The sequence below is a fragment of the Dendrobates tinctorius genome, unplaced genomic scaffold, assembly GCF_039654945.1.
Source record: "Dendrobates tinctorius isolate UK_male_01 unplaced genomic scaffold, ASM3965494v1 ptg000028l, whole genome shotgun sequence".
In the NCBI taxonomy this organism is placed as follows: domain Eukaryota; kingdom Metazoa; phylum Chordata; class Amphibia; order Anura; family Dendrobatidae; genus Dendrobates; species Dendrobates tinctorius.
This window is the reverse complement of record NW_027361696.1, coordinates 3607517-3627511: the sequence shown is the minus strand read 5'-3', so window position 1 is coordinate 3627511 and position 19995 is coordinate 3607517. Positions and strand designations below refer to the sequence as shown.

The 19995-nt window shown below is 51.4% G+C and overlaps 1 protein-coding gene across 13 annotated transcripts in view; it reads left to right on the top strand.

Annotated features, from left to right (window-relative positions):
• Positions 1-19995, top strand: part of ARHGAP32 (Rho GTPase activating protein 32) — a 236089-nt gene that overhangs the window by 190572 nt on the left and 25522 nt on the right. For 8 of the 13 annotated variants that reach the window (XM_073570013.1, XM_073570012.1, XM_073570006.1 and 5 more), the window contains 4 exons: positions 70-147; positions 1822-1903; positions 9187-9237; positions 9836-9910. In XM_073570013.1, the coding sequence (XP_073426114.1) occupies positions 70-147; positions 1822-1903; positions 9187-9237; positions 9836-9910 (286 nt within the window). Of the gene's footprint in view, positions 1-69; positions 148-1821; positions 1904-9186; positions 9238-9835; positions 9911-10884; positions 11140-19995 lie in introns of those variants that run through there. The other 5 variants (XM_073570015.1, XM_073570014.1, XM_073570017.1 and 2 more) reach the window with 3 other exon arrangements.

The following is a 19995-nucleotide window of genomic DNA, read 5'->3' as shown; positions in this document are numbered from 1 at the left end:
TCACCGTGTGTGGTCGATGCTATTACACCTGGACTGTCATGTCGCTATAAAGTCTCCGTTCTTCTAAAGGTTGGAGATATCGTATCTGTTATTGATATGCCGCCAAAAGAGCTGACCACATGGTGGAGGGGAAAGCATGGATTCCAGGTAAGAAACATCCATAGCTCCATTTATATTTCTCATCATTTCATATATTCCGTTTAAGGAATTATTTATCTGCTGTGTGCACATATTGTGTTATTGATCTTGAGTTACATCCTGTATTATACCCCAGAGCTGCACTCACTATTCTGCTGGTGCAGTCACTGTGCACATACATTACATTACTGATTCTGAGTTACATCCAGTAATATACTCCAGAGCTGCACTCGCTATTCTGCTGGGGCAGTCACTGTGTACATACATTACATTACTGATTCTGAGTTACATCCAGTATTATACTCCAGAGCTGCACTCGCTATTCTGCTGGTGCAGTCACTGTGTACATACATTACATTACTGATCCTGAGTTACCTCCTGTATTATACCCCAGAGCTGCACTCACTGTTCTGCTGGTGCAGTCACTATGTACATACATTACTGAACCTGAGTTACATCCTGTATTATACTCCAGAGCTGCACTCACTATTCTGCTTGTGCAGTCACTGTGTACATACATTACATTACTGATCCTGAGTTATATCCTGTATTATACTCCAGAGCTGCACTCACTATTCTGCTGGTGCAGTCACTGTGTACACACATTACATTACTGATCCTGAGTTACCTCCTGTATTATACTCCAGAGCTTCACTCACTATTCTGCTGGTGCAGTCACTGTGCACATACATTACTGATCCTGCGTTACATTCTCCAGAGCTGCACTCCCTATTCTGCTGGTGCAGTCACTGTGTACATACATTACATTACTGATTCTGAGTTACATCCAGTATTATACTCCAGAGCTGCACTCACTATTCTGCTGGTGCGGTCACTGTGTACATACATTACATTACTGATTCTGAGTTACATCCAGTATAATACTCCAGAGCTGCACTCGCTATTCTGCTGGTGCAGTCACTGTGTACATACATTACATTACTGATCCTGAGTTACCTCCTGTATTATACCCCAGAGTTTCACTCACTGTTCTGCTGGTGCAGTCACTGTGTACTTACATTACATTACTGATCCTGAGTTACATCCTGTATTATACTCCAGAGCTGCACTCACTATTCTGCTGGTGCAGTCACTGTGTACATACATTACTGAACCTGAGTTACCTCCTGTATTATACCCCAGAGCTGCACTCACTGTTCTGTTGGTGCAATCACTGTGTACTTACATTACATTACTGATCCTGAGTTATATCCTGTATTATACTCCGGAACTGCACTCACTATTCTGCTGGTGCAGTCACTGTGTACATACATTACTGATCCTGAGTTACCTCCTGTATTATATTCCAGAGCTGCACTCACTATTCTGCTGGTGCAGTCACTGTGTACATACATTACATTGCTGATCCCGAGTTACATCCTGTATTATACTCCAGAGCTGCACTCACTATTCTGCTGGTGCAGTCACTGTGTACATACATTACTGATCCTGAGTTACATCCTGTATTATATGCCAGAGCTGCACTCACTATTCTGCTGGTGCAGTCACTGTGTACATACATTACTGAACCTGAGTTACATCCTGTATTGTACTCCAGAGCTGCACTCACTATTCTGCTGGTTCTTATTGAAACTGCTAATAAGCTTGTTTTCAGACATCTGTGCTGGGAGATGTAGTGCCCGGTGCATATAGCCTCAGCTGATATGCTCCTTTCTTCCACAGGTCGGCTTTTTCCCCAGTGAATGTGTGGAATTAATCAATGATAAGGTTCCCCAGTCAATGACCAACTCCGTCCCCAAACCAGGTGAGTGGCAGATGTAACTAACAATTGCGTTGTGTGGAATAATTCACCTTTGCTCCTATCCTATAACATGTCCGTCACTGTCCTGTCTTCAGCTAGTTGGTGCCCTATACTCCTAATTGTCGAGATGTAGCAGAGCTGCCACCGCAAGTTATGTATGTTTGTGGTGTAGTGTGATGTTGTGTGTTCTTACAAATCTACAGTCCTAACAGATCACAAACATCATCTTGCGGTGTCCGACCTCCAGCCTGAGTGACAGCAGGGAATGTGGTGTAGATGTGGCGCCGTTATAGAGGGGTTTGTCGGGGCTCCCGTCACTAAGCAGTTACCAGTCCACGTTTCATCTCGTTAGTATAGAGCCTGGCCATGATGTGGGATTAGATTTAGTGCTTGGATCTTTTTACATCACAATTAAAAGTATATGGTATGCGACGGGGTAAAAAGTAGCGTAAACCGGAGTTAGTGTTATCTAAATTTTCTGACTTGTTTCAGGTTTCATGTTCTCTTCCTTCTGTCAGAGAAGCAGTCACTGTAGGGCAAGGGCTGGTCGTGTGACAAGATGGCGACGTGGCATTGCAGCGTCTAATGATTGTCAGTGTGGTTAGGGTTGTTACTTCATAACATTTTGCATTTTTCGGTAGCACATTATGTGGAATTTTGCTGTCATAAATCGTTGTGTAAGTCACGTGAGGCTTCATGGGACCTGACTGCAATATGCAAATCCCTGCTATGAAACCGTGGCCTGCTAAGAAGGCGCAGACACGCTGCACAAACTGTGGTCTACCAGGAAGGCGCAGACACTCTGCACACGTATTGTGGCCTGCCAAGAAGCCGCAGAAGACACAGTGAACAAACAGTGGCCTGATGGGAAGGCGCAGACACGATGCATGCACATTGTGACCTGCCAGGAAGGCGCAGACACGCTGCAGACACATTGTAACCTGCTAGAAAGGGGCAGACACGCTGCAGACACGCTGCATGCACAATGTGGCCTGATAGGAAAGCGCAGACACGCTGCAGACACATTGTGACCTGCCAGGAAGGGGAAGACACGCTGCATGCACAATGTGGCCTGATAGGAAAGCGCAGACACGCTGCAGACACATTGTGACCTGCCAGGAAGGGGAAGACACGCTGCATGCACAATGTGGCCTGATAGGAAAGCGCAGACACGCTGCAGACACATTGTGACCTGCTAGAAAGGGGCAGACACGCTGCATGCACAATGTGGCCTGATAGGAAAGCGCAGACACGCTGCAGACACATTGTGACCTGCCAGGAAGGGGAAGACACGCTGCATGCACAATGTGGCCTGATAGGAAAGCGCAGACACGCTGCAGACACATTGTGACCTGCTAGAAAGGGGCAGACACGCTGCATGCACAATGTGGCCTGCTAGAAAGGGGCAGACACGCTGCATGCACAATGTGGCCTGATAGGAAAGCGCAGACACGCTGCAGACACATTGTGACCTGCCAGGAAGGGGAAGACACGCTTCACATATTGTGGCCTGTCAAGAAGGCGCAGACACGGTGAACAAACTGTGGCCTGATGGGAAGGCGCAGACACTCTTCACACATATTGTGGTCTCCCAGTAAGTCGCAGACACTCTTCATTCACATTGTGGCCTGCCAGGAAGGCGCAGACACACTGAACAAACCGCGGCCTGATGGGAAGGCGCAGACACGCTTCACGCACAATGTGGCCTGCCAGGAAGGCGCCACATGCACAATATGGCCTGACAGAAAGGCGCAGACACGCTTCATGCACAGTGTGGCCTGCCAGGAAGGCGCAGACATGCTGAACAAACCGTGGCCTGCCAGGAAGGCGCAGACATGCTGAACAAACCGTGGCCTGCCAGGAAGGCGCAGACACATTGTGACCTGCCAGGAAGGGGAAGACACGCTTCACATATTGTGGCCTGTCAAGAAGGCGCAGACACGGTGAACAAACCGTGGCCTGATGGGAAGGCGCAGACACTCTTCACACATATTGTGGTCTGCCAGGAAGTCGCAGACACACTGAACAAACCGTGGCCTGATGGGAAGGCGCAGACACGCTTCACGCACAATGTGGCCTGCCAGGAAGGCGCCACACGCACAATATGGCCTGACAGAAAGGCGCAGACACGCTTCATGCACAATGTGGCCTGCCAGGAAGGTGTAGACACGCTGAACAAACCGTGGCCTGATAGGAAGGTGTAGACACGCTGCACGCACAATGTGACTTACCTGGAAGGCGCAGACATTCTTCAAGCAAAATGTGGCCTGCCAGGAAGACGCAGACACACTACATGCACAATGTGGCTTGCCAGGAAGGCGCAGACACGCTGCACGCACAATGTGGCCTGCCAGGAAGGCGCAGACACTCTACACGCACAATGTGGCCTGCCAGGAAGGCGCAGACACTCTACACGCACAATGTGGCCTGCCAGGAAGGCGCTGACACGCTACATGCACAATGTGGCCTGCCAGGAAGGCGCAGACACTCTAGACGCACAATATGGCCTGCCAGGAAGGGGCGCTGACACGCTACATGCACAATGTGGCCTGCCAGGAAGGCGCTGACACGCTACATGCACAATGTGTCCTGCCTGGAAGGCGCAGACACTCTACACGCACAATATGGCCTGCCAGGAAGGGGCGCAGACACGCTACATGCACAATGTGGCCTGCCTGGAAGGGGCGCAGACACGCTACATGCACAGTGTGGCCTGCCTGGAAGGGGCGCAGACACGCTGCACGCACAATGTGGCCTGCGAGGAAGGCACAGAGGCGCTTCATGCACAATTTGGTCTGCCAGGAAGGTGCAGACACGCTGCACGCACAATGTGGCCTGCCAGGAAGGCGCTGACACGCTACATGCACAATGTGGCCTGCCAGGAAGGGGCACAGACACGCTACATGCACAGTGTGGCCTGCCTGGAAGGGGTGCAGACATGCTACATGCACAATGTGGCCTGCCTGGAAGGCGCAGAGGCGCTTCATGCACAATTTGGTCTGCCAGGAAGGTGTAGACACGCTGCACGCACAATGTGGCCTGCCTGGAAGGCGCAGACATTCTTCAAGCACAATGTGGCCTGCCAGGAAGGCACAGACACGCTGCACGCACAATGTGGCCTGCCAGGAAGGCGCTGACACGCTACATGCACAATGTGGCCTACCAGGAAGGCGCAGACACGCTGCACACACAATGTGGCCTGCCAGGAAGGCGCTGACACACTACATGCACAATGTGGCCTGCCAGGAATGCGCAGACACGCTGCACGCACAATGTGGCCTGCCAGGAAGACGCTGACACGCTACATGCACAATGTGGCCTGTCAGGAATGCGCAGACATGCTGCACGCACAATGTGGCCTGCCTGGAAGGCGCAGACACGCTTCAAGCACAATGTGGCTTGCCAGGAAGGCACTGACATGGTACACGCACAATGTGGCCTGCCAGGAAGGCACAGACACTCTACACGCACAATGTGGCCTGCCAGGAAGGCGCAGACACACTACATGCACAATATGGCCTGCCAGGAAGGGGCACAGACACGCTACATGCACAATATGGCCTGCCAGGAAGGGGCACAGACACGCTACATGCACAATGTGGCCTGTCAGGAATGCGCAGACATGCTGCACGCACAATGTGGCCTGCCTGGAAGGCGCAGACACGCTTCAAGCACAATGTGGCTTGCCAGGAAGGCGCAGACACACTACATGCACAATGTGGCTTGCCAGGAAGGCGCTGACACGCTACATGCACAATGTGGCTTGCCAGGAAGGCGCAGACACGCTGCACGCACAATGTGGCCTGCCAGGAAGGCGCAGACACTCTACACGCACAATGTGGCCTGCCAGGAAGGCGCAGACACTCTACACGCACAATGTGGCCTGCCAGGAAGGCGCTGACACGCTACATGCACAATGTGGCCTGCCAGGAAGGCGCAGACACTCTAGACGCACAATATGGCCTGCCAGGAAGGGGCGCAGACACGCTACATGCACAATGTGGCCTGCCAGGAAGGCGCTGACACGCTACATGCACAATGTGTCCTGCCTGGAAGGCGCAGACACACTACATGCACAATGTGGCTTGCCAGGAAGGCGCAGACACACTACATGCACAATGTGGCTTGCCAGGAAGGCGCAGACACGCTGCACGCACAATGTGGCCTGCCAGGAAGGCGCAGACACTCTACACGCACAATGTGGCCTGCCAGGAAGGCGCAGACACTCTACACGCACAATGTGGCCTGCCAGGAAGGCGCTGACACGCTACATGCACAATGTGGCCTGCCAGGAAGGCGCAGACACTCTAGACGCACAATATGGCCTGCCAGGAAGGGGCGCAGACACGCTACATGCACAATGTGGCCTGCCAGGAAGGCGCTGACACGCTACATGCACAATGTGTCCTGCCTGGAAGGCGCAGACACTCTACACGCACAATATGGCCTGCCAGGAAGGGGCGCAGACACGCTACATGCACAATGTGGCCTGCCTGGAAGGGGCGCAGACACGCTACATGCACAGTGTGGCCTGCCTGGAAGGGGCGCAGACACGCTGCACGCACAATGTGGCCTGCGAGGAAGGCACAGAGGCGCTTCATGCACAATTTGGTCTGCCAGGAAGGTGCAGACACGCTGCACGCACAATGTGGCCTGCCAGGAAGGCGCTGACACGCTACATGCACAATGTGGCCTGCCAGGAAGGGGCACAGACACGCTACATGCACAGTGTGGCCTGCCTGGAAGGGGTGCAGACATGCTACATGCACAATGTGGCCTGCCTGGAAGGCGCAGAGGCGCTTCATGCACAATTTGGTCTGCCAGGAAGGTGTAGACACGCTGCACGCACAATGTGGCCTGCCTGGAAGGCGCAGACATTCTTCAAGCACAATGTGGCCTGCCAGGAAGGCACAGACACGCTGCACGCACAATGTGGCCTGCCAGGAAGGCGCTGACACGCTACATGCACAATGTGGCCTACCAGGAAGGCGCAGACACGCTGCACACACAATGTGGCCTGCCAGGAAGGCGCTGACACGCTACATGCACAATGTGGCCTGCCAGGAATGCGCAGACACGCTGCACGCACAATGTGGCCTGCCAGGAAGACGCTGACACGCTACATGCACAATGTGGCCTGTCAGGAATGCGCAGACATGCTGCACGCACAATGTGGCCTGCCTGGAAGGCGCAGACACGCTTCAAGCACAATGTGGCTTGCCAGGAAGGCACTGACATGGTACACGCACAATGTGGCCTGCCAGGAAGGCACAGACACTCTACACGCACAATGTGGCCTGCCAGGAAGGCGCAGACACACTACATGCACAATATGGCCTGCCAGGAAGGGGCACAGACACGCTACATGCACAATGTGGCCTGTCAGGAATGCGCAGACATGCTGCACGCACAATGTGGCCTGCCTGGAAGGCGCAGACACGCTTCAAGCACAATGTGGCTTGCCAGGAAGGCACTGACATGGTACACGCACAATGTGGCCTGCCAGGAAGGCACAGACACTCTACACGCACAATGTGGCCTGCCAGGAAGGCGCAGACACACTACATGCACAATATGGCCTGCCAGGAAGGGGCACAGACACGCTACATGCACAGTGTGGGCTGCCTGGAAGGGGCGCAGACACGCTACATGCATTGTGTGGCCTGCCAGGAAGGGGCGCAGACACGCTACATGCACAGTGTGGCCTGCCAGGAAGGGGCGCAGACACGATACATGCACAGTGTGGCCTGCCAGGAAGGCACAGACACTCTACACGCACAATGTGGCCTGCCAGGAAGGCGCAGACACACTACATGCACAATATGGCCTGCCAGGAAGGGGCACAGACACGCTACATGCACAGTGTGGCCTGCCAGGAAGGGGCACAGACACGCTACATGCACAGTGTGGCCTGCCAGGAAGGGGCGCAGACACGATACATGCACAGTGTGGCCTGCCAGGAAGGGGCACAGACACGCTACATGCACAGTGTGGGCTGCCTGGAAGGGGCGCAGACACGCTACATGCACAGTGTGGCCTGCCAGGAAGGGGCGCAGACACGCTGCACGCACAATGTGGCCTGCCAGGAAGGGGCGCAGACACGCTGCACGCACAATGTGGCCTGCCAGGAAGGCGGAGACATGCCGCACGCATAATGTGGCTGTTTCATGATTCTGAAACTTGATTTCACACAACCCCTGTTTCCAAGTCGCTCTTGTCTAATGGTGGTGTAATTTAATGAAGAACATGTCTGGTCATCTGCACGGGGTATTAAATTAGCATGCAAATCCCAAGCACGTTCAGATAGCGAGCGTGCGGGGAGGGTTACACTTCACCAGGTACGGATGTGTTTTTCACCTGTGTGCTAAAACAGGGATGTTTGGGTTCTCTGACAGCAGGTTAGGGTGTATTCACAAAGCAGATTTAATATTTTATACAGATCTATGTTGTCCCAGTCCCCAAGAATCAGATGGGATATATTACTAATATTACCCTGGATGGAGGAAAGACCAAGTGACGGAGTCAGCGACTTGTGCTCCGGCACATCTCTTAACAGTATGGGTTTCTCTTAAGAACAGCGATTCTGTTAACGTAGCAGACAAGGCAGCCCATGACCAGACAGGCCCTTTTGGCATTTGCCAGTCCGGCCCTGGCTCCTTCCATCTCCTGCCAGATACAACAAACTGTATGCAGGTTTCCAGACCAATGACCGCCCGAGTGAGGAGACCCCAATATTGAGTTGGAGAGGAAGCTGCTGAATTTCTCTGAGAATAGGGAAATGTCCAGGTTTGTGGAGGAGAAGCAGGTACCAGGAGGCTCATCAGACTCCCTAAGGGGATGAGTGTTCATATTTGCACATGTTCGCCTCGGCCGGATATGTCGCTGCAGATGTACGGACAGCAGAATTCTCTTGCTGTTCATACGTCAGCTAAGTGTCTGATGAGATCCTGGGGCGGATTCTCAGCTGCAGCGTATACGGGGCCCTGGACGGTGTCGTGCTGTGTTGTCAGTCTCTCATCTCATTGTACTAACACAGGGGTAATGCAGCGCTCCCGCCGCTGCTTGCAGGACACATTTGTGCTTTTTCTGTTCTGTAGTTTTGCTCCTGAGCGGTGTCGTCCCGTCCATCTGTGTTGTCTGTAGATGTTTCTCGGGGTTTCGTCTTTTACTTGTTCCATTAATGTCAGTAAATGATCTGATTCTGAAGGATAACTACAGTAGGAAAGGATAAAGTTGTGCTTTGCTTGTTTGCGTTTTAATCCTTTGTTGTGATCTGTTCCCTCCAGTCTCCCCTGCACACGGAATGAGGCCAGCGTCCTGGAGCTACTTCCCCCCGTGTACGGTTCCATGTCTTCTTTCTCTCCCTTCCCCTTTCTCTATAATGCATTTGCTACAGTATACAGGGTAAGGTCTGCGGCAGGCTACTGCATATAGAGGGGACATTAAGCGGTAGGAGCCAGAAGACAGGATCTGGAGCAGGCTACATGGCTGCCTGCTTATAGACTGTTCCTGCGAGCCGCCTCCACATGTCAGGATGTTGTATCCAGAATATTGCAGTTTCTGAAACACAAAGACCACAATGTAGCCGAGTAGACCCTGCAGGCTGCAGTCAGATATAGCAGCAGTCCTACCCTAAAGAGCCCCAATCATTGGATCGCTCTCATTATACACAGCAATGATTGTGTGATCATTAGTCCCCCTCAACCTGGGGTTGTTAAGCGGGCACTGATGGGGTACCAATGCCTCAGTGCTCATAGCCGACGTTCTGTGGCCACATATATACTGTGCACAGGTCCCATCACACCATCATAGCATCACGTGGACAGGCTGTCCTCATCACTGTCATTCCCTCAATCTGTTTCTCAGCTTTGCTTCATGTTCATTATCCTTTGTGATCTCATGTGTCTTCCCTCTCCCTTCCCCACACAATCACAGATTTGGAGATGGATAGTGTCAGGCCAGGGCCAGCATGCGTTTCTGAGGTTCCCAGCCCCTACAAGCTCAGCTCAGGTATCGCTTCCATGTATGTCCTTGTATCTTCAACCAGCTCCTGTGCCAGAGAGTCCTGGGGGGATTCGTCTAGTGCCAGAAATGGCGTCCATCCCCACTTGAGCCAGGTGTAATAACCGGTTACACCCAGCGGTCATAGACGACTGCAGCGAATAGGATCATATATACGGGAATCTTTTCACCCCGCTATGATGTCAGCAGGGGTCCATCATGTGGGATCTGATGAATTACTAGACCGATGTGTTCCCCGCAGGACTCTGGACAGGGCCTGGCTTTCTAACACCGATGTAGTCTAGATCTAGAATTTTTACTAACCAGTATCTATGGACAGGAGAACCTGCCACTTTCCTTCCATGTGGGGCATGATGATCAGATGTCAGTCTGCCCTTGTGTGTGAACCACTCTGGACTTCTCTTCTATGATAAATGCATGGAGCTCTCCACATCCACGCTGCGCCACAGAGCAGGACTCCGATCTCATCCATGGGGGGAGGGGTGGCCCGTGATTCCGCACCCTCACTGGTTCTTGTAATTACTGGGCTGCTTTCTTCTCGTGATTTTCTTAACCAAATATTCATCATATCAGTTCAGAATCATTCACTGGATGTTATAAATGTACTGAGGACATGTAATAAGCTACAAGACCCAGTAATAAGTGTTCTTTGAGTTCTCATTGGGAGAGTTGTAGGGTTAATTTGAGGGTTTCATTGTATGGACAGGAGGTAGGAATGTCAGGCATCTGCCATGAGGACAATAGTCAGGAGGCGCAGGCAGACTGATGTTACAGTGGTCCTCTGTTACTGCCATACAGCAGGGAGGGGTGGGCTGTGCAGGGAGGACACAGCCAGACTGCAGCGAGGCGGGGGTGGTTCCAGACAGTGCACCTGGTAAGAGACACTAAAGGAAGGCAGGAGCCTGAAACTGAGGTGTGACTGCAGCGAGAGCCGAGGAGGAGCAATTACCTGAGCCAAGTGCAGCAGAGAAACAGGAAAATGCAGGGGAAGTGATCAGTCAGGGACATTCGGAGCCGCGACGTGGATAGAGGGTCCGGAGTACACTTATCGTCAGGGTCCATGAGGTCTGTGCTGTTTAGTAGAAGAGCAGTAGAGACCTGGGGGCAGTGTACAGTGAGCTCCTCGGTCATACACTTACAGAAGGAAAGCCGATGGTGAACGTCTGTGCTCTTGACGAGGCGCAGTCACCTGTGGGACTCTGCTCACAAAGGATCAGGTAAGAACACAAGAATGTGTGTGAACACTATTTCCAAGTGGCTTGGACGGATCCTCTTTCTTTCTTCTGACAAAAGCAGATAGGGGCGAGAGGTGGGCACAGAAGCGGTTTGCATGGGTGTGGGCACTTTCCAGGAAGGTTCTAGATCCTAATGATCCAGTGAGAGTAATGACAGCGTTTAGGATATTTGGTTTCTTCAGCTGTGGACAGAGAATTTCCCAGGTCATAAATAGAACCACAGGTTCATGAGGTAAAGACTTCCCAATTTTTTTTTTCTTAATCTCCATTCATATTTTACCGTCTCAGCTGTCGAGCTCTGGAGAGGTAACTTTTGGTGATGGGCTTGTACATCTGAGTGGCGCAGTAGTATTAGGTGACTGTTACTCGTCTATTCCAGAGTGTGCAGCTCTCCTCACAGCGAGCGCAGATCCCTCCTGTATGTAGGGTTAGGTGATTGTGTTACTCGTCTATTCCAGAGTGTGCAGCTCTCGTCACAGTGAGCTCATATCCCTCCTGTATGTAGGATTTGGTGATTGTGTTACTCGTCTATTCCAGAGTGTGCAGCTCTCCTCACAGCGAGCACACATCCCTCCTGTATGTAGGGTTAGGTGATTGTGTTACTCGTCTATTCCAGAGTGTGCAGCTCTCGTCACAGTGAGCTCATATCCCTCCTGTATGTAGGATTTGGTGATTGTGTTACTAGTCTATTCCAGAGTGTGCAGCTCTCCTCACAGCGAGCGCGGAGCCCTCCTGTATGTAGGATTCGGTGATTGTGTTACTCGGCTATTCCAGAGTGTGCAGCTCTCCTCACAGCGAGCGCGGAGCCCTCCTGTATGTAGGATTCAGTGATTGCGGTACTCGGCAATTCCAGAGTGTGCCGCTCTCCTCACAGCGAGCGCGGAGCCCTCCTGTATGTAGGATTCGGTGATTGTGTTACTCGTCTATTCCAGAGTCTGCAGCTCTCCTCACAGCGAGCGCGGAGCCCTCCTGTATGTAGGATTCGGTGATGGTGTTACTCGGCAATTCCAGAGTGTGCAGCTCTCCTCACAGCGAGCGCGGAGCCCTCCTGTATGTAGGATTCGGTGATTGTGTTACTCGGCTATTCCAGAGTGTGCAGCCCTCCTCACAGCGATCGCGGAGCCCTCCTGTATGTAGGATTCGGTGATGGTGTTACTCGGCTATTCCAGAGTGTGCAGCTCTCCTCACAGCGAGCGCGGAGCCCTCCTGTATGTAGGATTCGGTGATTGTGTTACTCGGCTATTCCAGAGTGTGCAGCCCTCCTCACAGCGATCGCGGAGCCCTCCTGTATGTAGGATTCGGTGATGGTGTTACTCGGCTATTCCAGAGTGTGCAGCTCTCCTCACAGCGAGCGCGGAGCCCTCCTGTATGTAGGATTCGGTGCTTGTGTTACTCGGCTATTCCAGAGTGTGCAGCCCTCCTCACAGCGAGCGCGGAGCCCTCCTGTATGTAGGATTCGGTGATGGTGTTACTTGGCTATTCCATAGTGTGCAGCTCTTCTCACAGCGAGCGCGGAGCCCTCCTGTATGTAGGATTCGGTGATTGTGTTACTCGGCTATTCCAGAGTGTGCAGCTCTCCTCACAGCGAGCACAGATCCCTCCTGTATGTAGGGTTAGGTGATTGTGTTACTCGTCTATTCCAGAGTGTGCAGCTCTCCTCACAGCGAGCGCGGAGCCCTCCTGTATGTACGATTCGGTGATTTTGTTACTCGGCCATTCCAGAGTGTGCAGCTCTCGTCACAGTGAGCTCATATCCCTCCTGTATGTAGGATTCGGTGATTGTGTTACTCGGCTATTCCAGAGTGTGCAGCTCTCCTCACAGCGAGCGCGGAGCCCTCCTGTATGTAGGATTCGGTTATTGCGGTACTCGTCTATTCCAGAGTGTGCAGCTCTCCTCACAGCGAGCGCGGAGCCCTCCTGTATGTAGGATTCGGTGATTGTGTTACTCGGCTATTCCAGAGTGTGCAGCTCTCCTCACAGCGAGCGCGGAGCCCTCCTGTATGTAGGATTCGGTGATTGCGGTACTCGTCTTTTCCAGAGTGTGCAGCCCTCCTCACAATGAGCACAGATCCCTCCTGTATGTAGGATTCGGTGATTGCGGTACTCATCTATTCCAGAGTGTGCAGCTCTCCTCACAATGAGCGCAGATCCCTCCTGTATGTAGGGGTAGGTGATTGTGTTACTCGTCTATTCCAGAATGTGCAGCTCTCGTCACAGCGAGCACAGATCCCTCCTGTATGTAGGATTCGGTGATTGCGGTACTCGTCTTTTCCAGAGTGTGCAGCCCTCCTCACAATGAGCACAGATCCCTCCTGTATGTAGGATTCGGTGATTGCGGTACTCTTCTATTCCAGAGTGTGCAGCTCTCCTCACAATGAGCGCAGATCCCTCCTGTATGTAGGGGTAGGTGATTGTGTTACTCGTCTATTCCAGAATGTGCAGCTCTCGTCACAGCGAGCACAGATCCCTCCTGTATGTAGGATTCGGTGATTGCGGTACTCGTCTTTTCCAGAGTGTGCAGCCCTCCTCACAATGAGCACAGATCCCTCCTGTATGTAGGATTCGGTGATTGCGGTACTCATCTATTCCAGAGTGTGCAGCTCTCCTCACAATGAGCGCAGATCCCTCCTGTATGTAGGGGTAGGTGATTGTGTTACTCGTCTATTCCAGAATGTGCAGCTCTCGTCACAGCGAGCACAGATCCCTCCTGTATGTAGGATTCGGTGATTGCGGTACTCGTCTATTCCAGAGTGTGCAGCTCTCGTCACAGCGAGCACAGATCCCTCCTGTATGTAGGATTCGGTGATTGCGGTACTCGTCTATTCCAGAGTGTGCAGCTCTCGTCACAGCGAGCACAGATCCCTCCTGTATGTAGGATTCGGTGATTGCGGTACTCGTCTATTCCAGAGTGTGCAGCTCTCCTCACAGCGAGCACAGATCCCTCCTGTATGTAGGTTTAGGTGATTGCGGTACTCGTCTATTCCAGAGTGTGCAGCCCTCCTCACAGCGAGCGCAGATCCCTCCTGTATGTAGGATTCGGTGATTGCAGTACTCGTCTATTCCAGAGTGTGCAGCTCTCGTCACAGCGAGCGCAGATCCCTCCTGTTTGTAGGATTCGGTGATTGCGGTACTTGTCTATTCCAGAGTGTGCAGCTCTCGTCACAGCGAGCGCAGATCCCTCCTGTATGTAGGATTCGGTGATTGCGGTACTTGTCTATTCCAGAGTGTGCAGCTCTCGTCACAGCGAGCACAGATCCCTCCTGTATGTAGGTTTAGGTGATTGCGGTACTCGTCTATTCCAGAGTGTGCAGCCCTCCTCACAGCGAGCGCAGATCCCTCCTGTATGTAGGATTCGGTGATTGCAGTACTCGTCTATTCCAGAGTGTGCAGCTCTCGTCACAGCGAGCGCAGATCCCTCCTGTATGTAGGATTTGGTGATTGCGGTACTTGTCTATTCCAGAGTGTGCAGCTCTCGTCACAGCGAGCGCAGATCCCTCCTGTATGTAGGATTCGGTGATTGCGGTACTTGTCTATTCCAGAGTGTGCAGCTCTCGTCACAGCGAGCACAGATCCCTCCTGTATGTAGGATTCGGTGATTGCGGTACTCGTCTATTCCAGAGTGTGCAGCCCTCCTCACAATGAGCGCAGATCCCTCCTCTATGTAGGATTTGGTGATTGCGGTACTCGTCTATTCCAGAGTGTGCAGCTCTCCTCACAGTGAGCTCAGATCCCTCCTGTATGTAGGATTCGGTGATTGCGGTACTCGTCTACACTGCGTTCCAAATTATTATGCAAATTGGATTTAAGTGTCATAAAGATGTAATTTTTTGTTTTTCAAATAAACTCATAGATGGTATTGTGTATCAGGGCTCTTTTGGATCACTGAAATCAATCTCAAATTCCTGTGATAATTAGTTTACCAGGTGAGCCCAATTAAAGGAAAACTACTTAAGAATGATGTTCCACATTATTAAGCAGGGCACATGTTTCAAGGAATTCAGGAAAGAAAAAGGACCTCTCTGCTGCTGAAAAGCATCAAATAGTGCAATGCCTTGGTCAAGAGATGAAAACATTAGATATTTCCCAAAAATTTAAACGTGACCATCGTACTGTTAAGAGATTTGTGGTTGATTCTGAGCACAGACATGTTTGTGCTGATAAAGGCAGAATGAGGAAGGTTTCTGCCAGGTAAGTTCATCGGATTAAGAGAGTGGCTGCTAAAAAGCCATTACAAACCAGCAAACAGATATTTAAAGCTGCTGGTGTCTCTGGAGTCCCTCGTACCTCATGGTGTAGGATCCTTCAAAGGCTTGCTGTGGTGCATAAACCTACTATTCGGCCACCCCTAAAAAGTGTTCACAAGCAGAAATTGTAGCAGTGGGTCCAGACATACATGAAGACTATTTTTCATACAGTCTTGTTTACTGACGAGTGTCGAGCAACCCTGGATGGTCCAGATGGATGGTTGGTGGATGGCCACTATGTCCCAACAAGGCTGCGACTTCAGCAAGGAGGAGGAGGAGTCATGTTTTGGGCCGGAATCATGGGGAAACAGCTGGTAGGGCTCTTTAAGGTTCCTGAAGGTGTGAAAATGACCTCTGCAAAGTACTGTATATAGAGTTTCTGACTGACAGCTGTCTTCCATGGTGTAAAAAGCAGAAATGTGCCTTCAGGAGCAAAATCCTCTTCATGCATGACAATGCACCATCTCATGCTGCAAAGAATACCTCTGAGTGATTGACTGCTATAGGCATAAAAGGAGATAAACTCATGGTGTGGCCACCATCTTCCCCTGACCTCAACCCTGTAGAGAACCTTTGGAGTATCATCAAGCAAAAGATCTATGAGGGAGGCAGTTCTCATCAAAACAGCAACTCTGGGAGGCTATTCCGACTTCATGCAAAGAAATCCAAGCAGAAACTCTCCAAAAACTAACAAGTTCAATGGATGCAAGAATTGTGAAGGTGATGTCACAGAAGGGTTCCTATGATAGCATGTAACTTGGCCTGTTAGGATGTTTTGGAGTTAAATAGCTTTTTTGTTCAGTGAATGTGACCTAATGCTGCAAATTCCACAAATGAACATTTTCAGTTCTTTAAAACAGATCAAATGTTTAGAAATTCTACTGAGCCTAATAATTTGGAACAGTGCAATTTGAGTTTTTATTCATTTTGGAGATTATACTGTTATTATTGGGAGGTTTCTTCAATAAAATTTGATGTATACTCTAACAGGTGATGACTTTTATTAGACTGATTGTCATTTGTACTGACTATTTAGGAAAATCATAGAAAAATATCATTTGCATAATAATTTGGAACACAGTGTATTCCAGAGTGTGCAGCCCTCCTCACAATGAGCGCAGATCCCTCCTGTATGTAGGATTTGGTGATTGCGGTACTCGTCTATTCCAGAGTGTGCAGCCCTCCTCACAATGAGCGCAGATCCCTCCTGTATGTAAGATTAGGTGATTGCGGTACTCGCCTATTCCAGAATGTGCAGCTCTCCTCACAGCGAGCGCAGATCCCTCCTGTATGTAGGATTCGGTGATTTGTGGTACTCGTCTATTCCAGAGTGCGCAGCTCTCTTCACAGCAAGCACAGATCCCTCCTGTATGTAGAATTCGGTGATTGCGGTACTCGTCTATTCGAGTGTGCAGCCCTCCTCACAATGAGCGCAGATCCCTCCTGTATGTAGGATTCGGTGATTGCGGTACTCGTCTATTCCAGAATGTGCAGCTCTCCTCACAGCGAGCGCAGATCCCTCCTGTATGTAGGATTCGGTGATTTGTGGTACTCGTCTATTCCAGAGTGCGCAGCCCTCCTCACAGCGAGCGCGGGCCCTCCTGTATGTAGGATTCGGTGATTGCGGTACTCGTCTATTCCAGAATGTGCAGCCCTCCTCACAGCGAGCGCAGATCCCTCCTGTATGTAGGATTCGGTGATTTGTGGTACTTGTCTATTCCAGAGTGCGCAGCCCTCCTCACAGCGAGCGCGGGCCCTCCTGTATGTAGGATTCGGTGATTGCGGTACTCGTCTATTCCAGAGTGTGCAGCCCTCCTCACAGCGAGCACAGATCCCTCCTGTATGTAGGATTCGGTGATTGCGGTACTCGTCTATTCCAGAGTGTGCAGCTCTCGTCACAGTGAGCGCAGATCCCTCCTGTATGTAGGATTCGGTGATTTGTGGTACTCGTCTATTCCAGAGTGCGCAGCTCTCTTCACAGCGAGCACAGATCCCTCCTGTATGTAAGATTCGGTGATTGCGGTACTTGTCTATTCCAGAGTGTGCAGCCCTCCTCACAATGAGCGCAGATCCCTCCTGTATGTAAGATTCGGTGATTGCGGTACTCGTCTATTCCAGAGTGTGCAGCCCTCCTCACAGCGAGCACAGATCCCTCCTGTATGTAGGATTTGGTGATTGCGGTACTCGTCTATTCCAGAGTGTGCAGCCCTCCTCACAGCGAGCACAGATCCCTCCTGTATGTAGGATTTGGTGATTGCGGTACTCGTCTATTCCAGAGTATGCAGCCCTCCTCACAGCGAGCGCAGATCCCTCCTGTATGTAGGATTCGGTGATTTGTGGTACTCGTCTATTCCAGAGTGCGCAGCCCTCCTCACAGCGAGCGCGGGCCCTCCTGTATGTAGGATTCGGTGATTGCGGTACTCGTCTATTCCAGAATGTGCAGCCCTCCTCACAGCGAGCGCAGATCCCTCCTGTATGTAGGATTCGGTGATTTGTGGTACTCGTCTATTCCAGAGTGCGCAGCCCTCCTCACAGCGAGCGCGGGCCCTCCTGTATGTAGGATTCGGTGATTGCGGTACTCGTCTATTCCAGAGTGTGCAGCCCTCCTCACAGCGAGCACAGATCCCTCCTGTATGTAGGATTCGGTGATTGCGGTACTCGTCTATTCCAGAGTGTGCAGCTCTCGTCACAGCGAGCGCAGATCCCTCCTGTATGTAGGATTCGGTGATTTGTGGTACTCGTCTATTCCAGAGTGCGCAGCTCTCTTCACAGCGAGCACAGATCCCTCCTGTATGTAAGATTCGGTGATTGCGGTACTTGTCTATTCCAGAGTGTGCAGCCCTCCTCACAATGAGCGCAGATCCCTCCTGTATGTAAGATTCGGTGATTGCGGTACTCGTCTATTCCAGAGTGTGCAGCTCTCCTCACAGCGAGCACAGATCCCTCCTGTATGTAGGATTTGGTGATTGCGGTACTCGTCTATTCCAGAGTATGCAGCCCTCCTCACAGTGAGCGCAGATCCCTCCTGTATGTAGGATTCGGTGATTGCGGTACTCGTCTATTCCAGAGTGCGCAGCTCTCGTCACAGCGAGCTCAGATCCCTCCTGTATGTAGGATTAGGTGATTGCTTTATTTGTCTATTCCAGAGTGCGCAGCTCTCGTCACAGCGAGCGCAGATCCCTCCTGTATGTAGGATTCGGTGATTGCTTTATTTGTCTATTCCAGAGTGCGCAGCTCTTGTCACAGCGAGCTCAGATCCCTCCTGTATGTAGGATTAGGTGATTGCTTTATTTGTCTATTCCAGAGTGCGCAGCTCTCGTCACAGCGAGCGCAGATCCCTCCTGTATGTAGGATTAGGTGATTGCGTTACCCGTCTATTCCAGAATGTGCAGTTCTCGTCACAGTGAGCACAGATCCTTCCTGTAGGTAGGATTAGGGGATTGAGTTACTCGTCTATTCCAGAGTGTGCAGCTGGCCCAGATCCCTCCTGTATGAATCTGCTGGATTTCACTTTTATTGAAGCCTCAGTGTGATGTCCTGCGGTTGTGGTGAGCACTCAGTGTTGGCTCTTACACCATGGTGCTTTCTCCAATGCCGGTGTGATCTGTGACTGTGGCACCTGGATATAAATGAGATGATTGTAGGTATACGGCGGGCACTGGGCAAGATTCCAAGATGAGGAGGATGGCTTCACTCCAACTTCTGCGATCCTCCGGGGACATAGCACTTATAGAATGTTTCATTTGTCACTGGCGCTGGCCTGCAGCCCATTTATCAGAATTATTTTACTTTTATTTCACGTTTAAAGGGATGGAATTTACTTGCTTAAATCCTACCTCTAATTTTTAGTAGATCAATTGTGTATTGGCAGAATGTGTGGAGCTTGTACCATGGCACGTCTCATGGCGACCCTCCTCCTCAGATAAACTCAGCCATTGTTGTGTGGTCAGTGTCCGCCTTTGTCAGATGATCAGGTGATGAGCAAGCAAAAATACATAAGCACCAAGGACAAGCTCTCCCCAGCATTAAGCCTAATTACACAAACTGCAGAAAACAAAGACCCAACAGAGATTAACAAGGAGATAAAAGTCAGAGGCCCTGTAGAAGGGTACAATCATGGCGGCTTTGCTGAGCACACCAGGTAGCAAGGTACGGTCATGGCAGCATTGCTGAGCACACCTGTGGGGCAATAGGGTACGGTCATGGAGGCATTGCTGAGCACACCTGTGGGGTAATAGGGTACGGTCATGGACGCATTGGTAAGCACACGGGGCAATAGGGTACGGTCATGGAGGCATTGCTGAGCACACGGGGCAGCAGGGGACGGTCATGAAGGCTTTGCTGAGCACAATGTGCAGCAGGCGACGGTCATGGAGGCATTGCTGAGCACACGGGGCAGCAGGGTACGGTCATGGAGGCATTGCTGAGCACACGGGGCAGCAGGGGACAGTCATGGAGGCATTGCTGAGCACACGGGGCAGCATGGTACATTCATGGAGGCATTGCTGAGCACACGGGGCAGCAGGGGACGGTCATGGAGGCATTGCTGAGCACACGGGGCAGCAGGGGACGGTCATGGAGGCATTGCTGAGCA